This window comes from Sarcophilus harrisii, chromosome 2 (genome assembly GCF_902635505.1).
Source record: "Sarcophilus harrisii chromosome 2, mSarHar1.11, whole genome shotgun sequence".
Lineage (NCBI taxonomy): Eukaryota > Metazoa > Chordata > Mammalia > Dasyuromorphia > Dasyuridae > Sarcophilus > Sarcophilus harrisii.
The window spans coordinates 510,828,988-510,841,313 of NC_045427.1; the positions used below are offsets into that span (position 1 = coordinate 510,828,988).

Genomic DNA, 12,326 nt, shown 5'->3' on the forward strand with positions numbered 1-12,326 from the left:
GTCCTATGAACTATTTATTCCTGACTTTTATTAGAGCCGCCTGAGTTTGTATTGGTCTGATCAGCAACAGCTGAATGCACTGTACCTTGATCCCAACATAGTAATATCACTTTGGTGGTTGTTTTTCATGTTCAAAGAAGACCAATCAACCCTACAAAAAAAAGTTACTTATTACTTAAAAGAAACATAAAAATCCTCTTGAAAATAAAAACATACAGAAGGAACTCCCAAATCTACTTGAATATTATGATCCAGAATCTCTTTTTAGTAATAGATCTAGAAATAGCATATATTTATTGTTACAAAGTATATTACTTCATTTGATCATCTCAATAACCCTCTCAAGTAGATAGCATATCATCATTCCCAGATTAAGGAACTGAGGCAAATTTCTCTTCATCTTTGTCAACGTTCCTTCTATCTTCTGGCATTGATTTAGACCACCCAAGCAGAAGATGTTGCCATCTGGCAGCTCTTTCCAGTACTGGATGCATCTTCTCAAATGTTCCTCAATGGACTCATCTAGGGAGAAGAATAAAGAAACTCTTTGTTCCCCATTGCCATTTCATGCCTCTGCCACCATCACTCAGCAACTTCTTTGAGATTCATTCTATTCAGATACATCACAGATTCAGATCCTCCTGGCATTGATCTACCAGCTCCCAAGTCATTCATGTTCTTTTCTTAATGAGCTCAGTACCTGAATGAGAGCATTTATATCTCTACCTCAATCTTTACCAAAATACTCAGGAACTTCAACGTTCATGTTAATGTTCCTTCAACCTTTGCTTCCCAGTTCATCAATTTTCTTACTTCCCCTAATAAACATTTTCACTCAACTTCAGCCACACAAAGGGACAATTAGATCTTAATCTCACCGTGAACGACAAGAATGTTGTTACTTTGATAATAAAGAATTGATTTTGATATTAGATTTGATAATAAAGAATATGAAATTCTTTTATCTAACCATTCATCTTTTATAAGTTCATCTTTCCTTATGCCCCATTCCTCCTAATTCTATTCTTCATCCTCACCATGACCTCCATCCCCTCCAAGCCTCAGTACTTTCTAAGGCCATTACTCCTGTTCAGATTTAATTTTCTTCTTTTTTCCAATTTTGATTTTCTACATTTCAAGTTCAAATTTACTCTCTACTCTTAAATTACTTATTCCCTTGTTCTATTACCATCATGCCTTGTCAAATGTCAACTCTAGATTACTCCTAACATCATCTTCTTCCATTTTTTCTCACATGAAGCCAAATGGAGCTGGGGGTAGTTAAATAGATGAAAAAGACCTGAGAACTTTAGTAAATCTCAATCTGAATCACCAGTGTGACATGGCAACCTAAATAAATAAACCTATGTATTCTCAAGGTGTATTAATAAAGGTATGGTTCCCAAAGCAGAAAGATGATAATCTCACTATGCTCTGCCCTGGTCACATGACATCTGGAAGGATATTAACAGTCTGCAGCAGGCTCAGTGTAAACAGATGTTGAAATAATTGAATGCCATTTCATATGACGATCAGTTAAAGGAAGTGAAGATTTTTAGCATGGTGAAGACTTGGGACTGCATAATAGCTGTGGCTTTCATATAAGAGGAGGATTAAACTTATTCTGCTTAAATAGAGGGAAGAACTTGAGTGAAATAGGTAGAAGTTGCCGAGAGGGAGCTCTGAGCTTTATATAAAGAATTAATAGGGTCCAAAATGAAGGAGGTGAGAATCCAGACCCTGTATCTAGAGTATTATTTTTCAGTTATTGGCACTACATTTTAGAGAAGACATTGAAATTTTGTTTTTCAGTAATTTTAATCATGTCCTCCAACTCTTTGTGACCCCATTTGGGTTTTTGTTGGCAAAGATACTGGAGTGTTTCCCATTTCTTTCTTCAGTTGAAGAAACAGGCAAATCATTTAAGTGACTTGTCCAGGATCACACAGCTAATAAGTGTTTGAGGCCCAATTTGAACTCAGGTCCTCCAGAATTTAGGGCTGTTGCTCTATCTACTCTGCCACTGAGATACCTGGGTATTAAATTCTAAATTATATCTAGAAGACACTAAGGATGATGAGAGTACTTGAAATCATATCATAAGCTGATTGGTCAAATATACTGAAGATATTAAGCCTAAAGAAAATATGATTTATTGAACACAATAGCATCTTTAAACATTTGAAGTCTTAATTAGAAGAGGGAATACATATGTTTGGCTTGGTATCAAACATCTCTATTGAAAATCACAGAAAATCACAGATTGTTATAAAGATCTTAATAAAGAAATTCTTAACCTGAAGGTTCATAATATCCTTACCCCAAGGGTTCTGTGGATAGATTTTTGAAAATCTGTAAATTTGGGAGATGCAAAACTGCATCTTTATTTTCACTAATCTCTAACTGAAATTTAACATTTTATTTTAAAATATTATCTTGAGAAAAGATTTGTAGGCTTCAGTTGATTGCCAAAGTACAGACTACCATGAGATATACACAAAAAAATTAAAGATGTCTATCTTGACACATAGAGTTGTATTTCTATCTATATAATCATAAATATAGCAATCATTATTTATAATACAAAAGTCTAGGAAAAATACAAACCCAATAATTGAGGAATGGCTGAACAAACTGCAGTATATGAATGTAATGAAATATTATGCTGTAAGAAATGACAAAATATGAATAATTTAGAGAAACATGGAAAGATGCACATGCAGTGATGCAAACTAAAGAAAGCAGAGTCAAAAAAACAATATACATCATAGCTACAATGGTATAAAGAAAAACACATCTAAATGCAAAACTGAGGTAAAATATAAAAGTCAAATATCAGTACTAATTTATTAAGATTAATTTCTTACTTAATTTATTAAGATTAAGCTGCTGAGTTGTCAATTGCTAGCATGTACTAAGTAGTTTTGCTTAAGTACTTTCAAGAAATGTACTTTATAGGGAGGATTGTTTAGGTAGTGGTTGAGAGGTAGCTATTACATCAACACATGCTATAACAACATTAAAAAAGAACTATAATGACATTAAAAAGCTAGAGCTGTCTAAAAGTAAAATGAATTGCCTTAAGTAATAATGACTTTCTTGTTTTTAAGCTAAGTCAGCATGATCATTGGTGAGATTTTTTTGTAGAAACTCCTACCATTATGTAAATTGGAACCTTATTTATTTACCTACAAAACCACTAAAAAATTTATTATTATTATTATGAAGCATCTCCTTGAAGACCACTACTGATGGAAGATAGAACCTCATGAAGCAGCCTATCTTATTTTCATATACTTCTTATGAAGTTTTTTTTTCCTTTTATTCACTTTTATAATTTAATATTATTATTTCCTTTTCCCTTTTATTTATTTGTCCTATTCACTTATTTATTATTATTTCTTTTATTTATTTATTCCCTTTTATATTTCTGTTTATTTTCCATTTATTATTTATCTTCCATTTATTCCTTTTTAAAATTTTTCCCTTTTCCCCTTAGTTTATTTCCTATAACTTTAGCCCAATAGTCCTCATTCTATTGTAAAGAGGATTTTTGCCGCAGGTATGTTTTAATGAGGTGACCTCTGAGGTCCTTTCCAACTCTGAGATTATATGATCCATTGATTTACTGAACTCCGATTTTGTGTAAGACACAATGCTGAATATCCTATGGGATGCAAAGGTGTATAAAGCAAGGCCTTGGACTTTAACAAACACAGCAAACACAAATAATGATAGCCCAAGGTAGAATGCCAGAAGTGCCAAAGAGGAGGAAGAGATCATTTTAACCTAGGAAGGTCAAGACAAATTTCAAGGAAAAGGTGACATCTGAGTTTTGAATGATACCTAGGATTTCATTACCTATTATCTAGAACTACATTGAACTGGGTTCAATGGAAATTTCCAAAGATTGAAATATTTTATTTCCCCTTAGGAAGAAAAAGATTAATCATATATTAGGAGGAAAGAAAAAGAAGAGAATGGTAAAGAAGGAAAGGAAGAAAAGTGAGAGCAAGAGGCTTACTTTGCTCAGTTTCCCCTTCCCACAGGTGGATGGCATGCTGGAGAAATGGATTTGGGAAATGGCAGCAGCACTCAAGTCTCAGAAATCCACTCAAGTGAATGTGATTGTTGCTGACTGGATCACCTTGGCACACCGACACTATGCTATTGCTGTCAGAAACACTCGGCAAGTTGGCCAGGAAATTGCAAGTTTCCTGGAGTGGCTAGAGGTAAGAACTTTCACCTCCTCTTCTATTCCTTTCTTCTCAGAACCAATTCCAGGAGCCTGAGTAAATAGAGTTTACTTTAATCTACTTAATTTAATTCACTTAAAGGCTATTTAGTAAATCATTTCTGGATCTCATTGGTTTAGATATTTACCGTTTGTTAAGATATATCTCATCCATAAAATCCTCAGAGAAGTAATTTTTGCAAACATTTAAATTGTTTCATAAATACCGAATTCAGCAAGAATAAAATAGAAAAGGTCATTTCTTTTGCCTGCAAGAAGACCTTGAAACCCAGTAGATAGCCTGCAAATAGAATAAAATTCAGGATAAAATGTTTATCCCTCCAATTAAAAGTGAAAAAATGCTGCTATGATTTCTATTAATGATTTGACATTCAAAGTATCCTTTAAATCAGAAACTCTGCTCCCTGCTTTATTATTACAAATCTATAGGGCAATTAATTTAAGGTAATACTATGTGTTCTTATAGGTGCAAATTTTGAACTACTTGAAAATTCTTTAGGAGAAATTCCATGAAAATTCCTCAAACTATTACTGTTATTCTTTGGAGACAACCTTTTTTTTCTGTAAATTGTGATATCATATTCCTCACTTTCCAGAACGGCAAATTAGGAGTTTTCTCTCTTGAAAAAGAGGGTTTCTGTAAGGCAGGTTAACATACACACATAATTTCTGCTTCCAGGAAGCTGAGGCTGACAAGTCTCTTGACATAGAGAGTTCAGAGTAACTATAGACTAAGCTGATTGTGTATCCACATTAAATTCAGCATTAGGTTAAAACTGCTGTGCTAATTAAAGGAGGATCAAACTTATAACTTCCAGTCTAGATGAAATAGGAAGATCAAAAAGGGAGACAGGAAGGAAGGGAGGATGAAGGAAGAAAGGCAGGATTTCAAGAACACTAATATTTTCAAATTTTAAGTCATTAAAATTCATTTTATAGCAAATTCTAATATTTACTTTTTTTAAATCTAGAGGATCATAATAGTAGTTTGAATGCATAAACTATATATTTGCCTACCAGAGACATTGACAAACATGTCTTCCACTTTCCTAATCATAATACATTAGGTTCTTTGTACCCTAGTCAGGTGGTATATTTGCATAAAGGTAATGGGCCTCTGTCTCACTCTTCTAGTAGCTTTTTCTCCCCATCACTTTTCACTTATACTTATACATTTTCATATTTATTCCATATGTTGTACCTTTCTCTATATATTCTCTCCCTTTTTTATCCCTTTAATTCACCACAATATAGATATAAAGCATATTTAAATGTTTTATTAATACTTTTAACTTTTTATTCCACCTTTATTTTTGGATATTATTACCTCTTCCTCCCCCTAAAAAAGAAACCTTTTAGTGAATTAATACAATTAATCATTAACTAGCTGATATTCCTGTAGCCACATCTGAAAGCAACATATGAAGTAAGTTTAAATATGTTTTATTTATTGAATAGAAGTAGTTCTTCCCTGTTCTTAATGTAAAAAGCAGATGATTAAATATGTTTATATTATGTTTAAACTTAGATTGCCTGTGATCAATTTTTTTTCTTATATGTTAAAGGTCCTTAGGAGGAAGAAAAGGCTTTCAGTCTTGCATTAGAGTTTTCAGAATAAAATAATGGATTTCCCTCATTTTCCCCCAGGATTGATACTGAAGTAGAAGTCTGATAGCAAAAGCAAACATTCCATCCTTGCTCTAGTTGGCAGAATTTTCAATAAGTTTGAGAATCTCCTCAAAAAGACCAAAAAATTTTTAAATGAAATTGTTACTTTCTCCCAGAAAGAGACTAGCTGGCATAATTGAGAATAACCAGATTTCACTGTGAGACAGACTTCAGAGTTCTTTTCATCGTCGGTGCTGAGGTTTCTAATCTCAGACTTGCCAACAGTCTTTAAAGAATACTCAGTTCAAGCCATACTTGAACAATAATCACTTCTACAATAACTCTAAGAAGTGACTTCCCATCTTTTGTCTGAATAGCTCTTAAGAGGAAGAACCCATGATCTTACATTATATTTTTGACTAACACATTCTTTGGAAGTTTTTCTTTATACCAAACCTAAATTTAAATTGTGGCTTCTAATCATTGTCCATAGATCTGCACTCTGGGGCAAAGAGCAAATTAAATTCTTTTGACAATTAGACAATTAGATGGACTAAGTTTCTAGAAAATCTCCTTTCCTATTATTATAAATATCTTGGAGGCTGGATACGGAGTATGAGGGGGCATTCTACCTCCTATCTTCTGGAAGTTGTGTCAGGATATTCCTCAAGCACTCAACCAACATGATAAGGGGTGGGGAGTGCAGTGGGAAAAGAGTCCACAAGCAAACTATCCTGAACCCAGAGAAGGGGGAACAACCACCAGCTTCTGCAGTCTGAAATCTGACTGATCCCACATAGTAGGCACAGGAATTGATCAACAATTCCTCCAGTATTCCTCCAGTATCTTACCTCTCTTATTAGGTGAACTGAACTAAAAACAACCACATCTAAGGTACCAAGTCCATCCGCAAGACAGTCCTCTCCATTGCCAAATTGTTCTCCTTGGTTAATTTAAATTTTAAAAAATAACAAAAATACCACTGCCAGATGTTACAACCAACATCAATAAAAGAATCTGTAGTCACATATACAAAGGCAACAACTTTAGCTTCTATAGCAAAATTTTAACTCTCCTAGTAATCTTACATCTGAAAAGGGACAATCTACACCTTTTTCAACTATTCATACATGACTTCAGCTGACAGGATCATATTTAAAGCAGTTACCTACCAATGGCAATTTAATTAAATTAATCAATATATATTAGACATCTATCTATGCAGATTGCTGGACTAAGTGCCAAAAGATACAAAAAAATGAAAAAGATAGAATCCCTGTCCTTGTAGAGTTTATAATATAATAATGAAGACTTTTTTTAAAAAAATTATTAAACACTATATGCAAGGCACTGTGCTGAATTCTGGGGATACAAATAGAAAAGTAAGGTAGCAAGAGACATCTTTTCATCTTTAGTGGAATGGTAGGTAACCAATGGTATCATTTTATGATAATGAGGTCCATGGAAAGTAGACTCACTAAATCAGAAATTATTTATTAAACACCTGCTTAGTGCTATGCACTGTGCTGGGTATTAGAGATTTAACACAAAAGTGAGATACTTCCTGTCCTCAAACAGATTACATATGTTTGATACCCCAACAACCGTGAATACTTTCCCCTTTGGGGTGGGACAGAGGACATGGTTTTTGTATTATTTTTTTTTTGTTTTACTCCACCCCCTCTTTTTGTGACTAGAGACAATTTTTCTACTCCTCAGAAAATAGAAAATATACAAAATATACACTGTAGCCTATAAATGACATGAACAAGTATCTCTCTCCAGTGAATGCCATCTTCCCATCAGGGTTCTGTATGCTGTTATGGAGAAAATCATAGCAGGATATAAAGACCCAAGCCATTCACTGTCTAGGTAATTGGAATTGAAAAGAAAAAAAAAATTCCCTGAATGTTTTTTGTCCATCTAGAGCTACTGTATTGGCTTCTGTGGGAGAAAGAAAACACATGAGGAGAAAAATCTGAGGCATACGTCAAATATTCCTGGAGACCCTATTCCCCTTCCTCTTTCAAGCTGAAAGAGGACTGGAGTAAGAGAAAACAGATCTGAGCCAATAGTTTCAAAGACTAAAGGGAATAGGGCAAGTCTTGATCTGAGCCAAGGGGTGTCAACAAGATTATCTATCCTTTTTCAATTTGAACCCAGACCCAAAGAATCCCTCGGCACTTGGGGGCAGTTCAGACGCACCATGGAGAGTTCCCATTGTGGACCATTTTAAGCCCTGCTTTTCTCATGCTAAAAACAAGGCACTGCTGTCTTCCAGGAGGCCGTTCAATTTTCAAGAAGCAATGTTCATCTAATTGGGTACAGCCTTGGAGCTCATGTCTCAGGATTTGCTGGCAGCTATATTAATGGTACAAACAAGATTGGAAGAATTACAGGTAAAAATGACTCATAACTAATAATATCTGAAAACCCAGTTTGCTTTCTTCTTCATTCCCACACTGATGTTTTAAAGGACAGACCAACTTTTCCATCAGCATGGCAATTAAAGTTCCTTTTCTTCCTCTACTCTCTGGCAGATCACCACAGGATGAGTTGCAGTGATAATTCTAACATTATCACTGACACAGCTTCTCTTTTTAAAGTGTCTCAGGGTGAATTATAAACCTAATTCATATTGTCTCCCTTCCAATTAATATTTTTGGTAGATATACCAAAGTGTGTCTAAAATAAGACTATAAATACGTTTTTGTAGTAGGAGAGAGATAGAGACAGAAAGAGTCAGAGAAACAGAGACAGAGACAGAGAGAGATGAAGTTCTATATCCTAATTTGTCGTACTATTTGAGCCAATTCTGTACCTCAGTTTCTTCACTAGTGAAACAAAATTCCTTCTTCTGGAGCATGTTATTTTTTGAGAACCCCAGAAGATACATACACACACACATACATTTGTGTGTGTGTATGTATAAATATATATATATATATATATATATATTATTCCTGTTATTTCAATTTAATTCAATAAGCATTCCTTAAGTACTTACTGTGTACCAGGTACTGTTCTAGGTGGCAGAGATACATAGTGTAATAGTTAAAATTAAAAGTTCCAAGCACAATCAATTTATTAGTAAAGCCTGAATTTATCAATAAATGTAATCTCCACATCCTCAGCAAAGCTAAGACTCCAATAAAAAGGGACAATTCTATTTTATAATTTTGGGGAGAATAGAACAAAGAACTCAGGGAATAAGTTATAATTGGTTAAAAGAGCTTGCCATCATGAATGGTAAATCTGATTGGTTACAGAGCAGAAGCAGGGGAAACAATATGATTGGTTGGAAATTGGGAATCAGGAGCTAACAACTCCTTCCCTCAGTGACTAAGATACAAGTTCATTGTTTGAGTCCATTTTCAAGGTTAGAGGTAGTGGACCAAATTTCTTTTGGATAGCAAACCAGACATCCTGCAAGGGTAACATCCTTGACACAAGAGTGGAATATTGATCAACAAGAGAAGTGGATTTCTAAACTTAACTCATTATATGACAGCTGAATTTCTGAACTAAGTTCAGAGACAGAGAACTATAATTTAGACAGTTATAGGACAAAATCAATTAATTATAAATGGGTCAATTAAAAAAAGACAGAATCAATTTTATTATTTCAAGAAACAAAAATGAAGAGTCTATACTCAAGTAAAGTTCTGTGGGGAAACATTGGGCACTAAGATAAATAAGACTATATTTTTAAAGAAGATGGGAGGGAGACATACTAAAAAACAGGAGTCAGGGATAAGCAAAGGCTACAGAAATCTAGAAAGTGACAAATCTTAACAATTTGCCGCTCACTTAAGGCTACTTTCTTGTTCTTATTGTTGTTTTTAAATTAAGCTAGATAACTTATCTCTAAATGCAAATACTAAAAAAGAAAGATGCTCAGATTTTGCTGATGGTGAATGGACATCAATTATTACATGCAGTTTCCCTATTTAAGTGACTCCCTACTAGTTTATTTTGTTGAGTTTTCTGTTGTTGTTTTTTTCCTACTAGCTGTATTGGGGCATTGTTGGGCTTGAAATTGGCACAGACACTGGCATCATGGCTTGTGGTTTAAGCCTAGAGTGTTTAAGGTTCACCCTGACTTGAAAGTGTTCACAAGACTTCAGGACCTAAGTTATAACCTCCCACTTTAGGAATGGAAGAACTCAATCTACAACGGCATGAGAACTACAATATACTTCTGTACCTACTAGCCAAGAACCTCGAGACCCTGAGGCCTTAGATCTGGTCTGTGCTCCAGGCCTTAGATCTAAGCCTTTCTAACAGGCCTTAGATCTGCTCTGTGCTCCATGACTTCACCTCCTCCTTTCTTGATTTTATTCACATGTTTCATTTGTAAATATGCAAAATATTGATCACCAAAGCATGATAAAGCCCATTTTTATTTTTAAAAAATATGGGACTAATGGAACAAGGGAGAAAAGAAAAAAAATCTCATGATGGCTGGAGAATAGTCCTGAAAGTGGGTTGAGAGCCAAGTACTATCTGGGACTTCAAAGAATTCCAAAGGGAGGGAAAGGAAAACGGAATGTAAGTAAACAGCATTGACTTGAGTCAGCAACAGGGTGTGCTTCTTATTAAACACAAACACACATATCAGTGGGAGGACCACTAGGCTTGAGTGTGTTTGTTTGCTTTCAGTTGAATAATAAGGTTCCCAGGTTTTTTCTAAAAGTTCCAATAACATAGCAGCTATCTGAACAAATTTTGGAGAAAAGACCCTAAGTTTCCACTGAACTCTGCAGTACAAGATAGGGTTTTGTTTATTTAAGAAAACCAGTTTTATTATTCCCAATTTTTTTTTTAAAGTAACAATAAAGGAATTTCTTCCAGGCCTTGTATTTGGGGTCTGTCAATCAACTATCAAATGTTTAGTTAGCCTATACTCTGACCCTCTATCCTCCCACTCTCCTGATTCTTCATTACCTCATTTGGGATTTTCTTGGTAAAAATCCTGCAGTGATTTACCATTTCCTTCTCCAGCTCATTTTACAGATGAGGAAACTGAAGCAGACAGGGTTAAGTTACTCGCTCAGGATCACACAGCTAATAAATGTCTAAAATAAGAGGTGAATTCAGGAAGATGAGTCTTCCTGACTCAAGCCCAGCATTCTCTCTACTGTACCAGCTAGCTGTCCTTCCAGTCTCCCAGGTTTGGAATCTCAGCCTTATCGTGGACTCCTTGTTCTCCCTCATCCCACATTTTTAATTAGTTGGTAAATCTTTCCTGGCTACCTCCACCATAGCTCTTGCATCTCACCCCTTACTTATATTCACACAGATACCACCCTAATTCATTCAGGCCTTCATCACCTCTGATCTGCATTATTGCAATATCCTATATCTAGTCCATCCTACATATTCCTACTAAAGTAATTTTCCTTAACTACATATCTGACTATGTGATTCATTCAACTCTAGTGACTTCCTCTTGCTTCTAAGATAAAAAGCCAAACTTCTCTATTTGGCTTTTTATGCCCTGTACAACCAGATCAGCTTCACTGATCATTACTCTCTTCAAATATTTTCTAGCTATGTGATTCTGGGCAAGTCACTTAATCTCTGTCCTATGATCTTGTGATAAAGAGAGCCATCTACACCCAGAGAGAGGGCTGTGAGAACTGAGTGTGGACCACAACATAGCATTTTTATTTTTTGTGCTGTTGTTTGCTTGCATTTTGTTTTCTTTCTCATTTTTTTCCTTTTGATCTGATTTTTCTTGCGCAGCAAGATAATTGTATAAATATGTGTACATATATTGGATTTAACATATATTTTAATATGTTTAACATATATTGGATTACTTGCCATCTAGGGGAGGGGGTGGAAGGGAGGAGGAAAAAATTTGGAACACATGGTTTTACAAGAGTCAATGTTGAAAAATTATCCATGAAGCATATGTTTTGAAAATAAAAAGCTTTAATAAAAAAGAACAGTCTATATAACATTTTAAAAAATCTATCCTAAAATGGGGCTCATAAGAATGCCTAACTCAAAAATTATTATGAATGTTAGATGAGATATTTGTAAAATGCTTAGCACAATGGCTGACATACAAGAAGCACTTAAATTCTTGTTCGCCTTCTCCTCTTTCCATACTTTCTTTACAATCAAGGAAAACTAGCTTTTTTTTGCTCTTCACACTTGTTCATTTATTCTCATCTCTGTTGACTTTGCACTGACTCTCCTTCATGCCTAAAATATACTCTCTTTACCTCTGCCTCATAGCTCAAGTGCTACCTTCTGTATTGAAGCCTTTCTTCCCCCTTACTCCCACTTACCATTGCCTATCCTCCCAAACTACTTTGTATTTAGCTACTACTGTATTTGTGTGTGGATATGTGAATGTATATACAAATTATTATTATATTATAATATATTAACTTTATACTTTGACTGTATATTTATAGTGTACTTATTGTACACCTGGAGAAAGACATTT

The 12,326-nt window shown here is 34.6% G+C and overlaps 1 protein-coding gene and 1 long non-coding RNA gene across 2 annotated transcripts in view; one reads left to right on the forward strand and one right to left on the reverse strand.

The window, feature by feature from the left end:
* Positions 1-401: 401 nt before the first annotated feature.
* On the reverse strand, positions 402-4,297 carry LOC105749618. The gene is made up of 2 exons (XR_001120649.2): positions 4,025-4,297; positions 402-522 (listed from the first exon to the last, which is right to left on the reverse strand). It is a non-coding gene; the product is annotated as an uncharacterized LOC105749618 (long non-coding RNA).
* The window catches only part of LIPC (lipase C, hepatic type), a 50,460-nt gene continuing 42,172 nt past the window's right edge, over positions 4,039-12,326 (forward strand). Inside the window, exons 1-2 of the mRNA XM_031955274.1 lie at positions 4,039-4,232; positions 8,145-8,262. Coding sequence (XP_031811134.1) covers positions 4,059-4,232; positions 8,145-8,262 — 292 coding nt within the window. The 5' untranslated portion in view covers positions 4,039-4,058. The remainder of the gene's footprint in view (positions 4,233-8,144; positions 8,263-12,326) is intronic.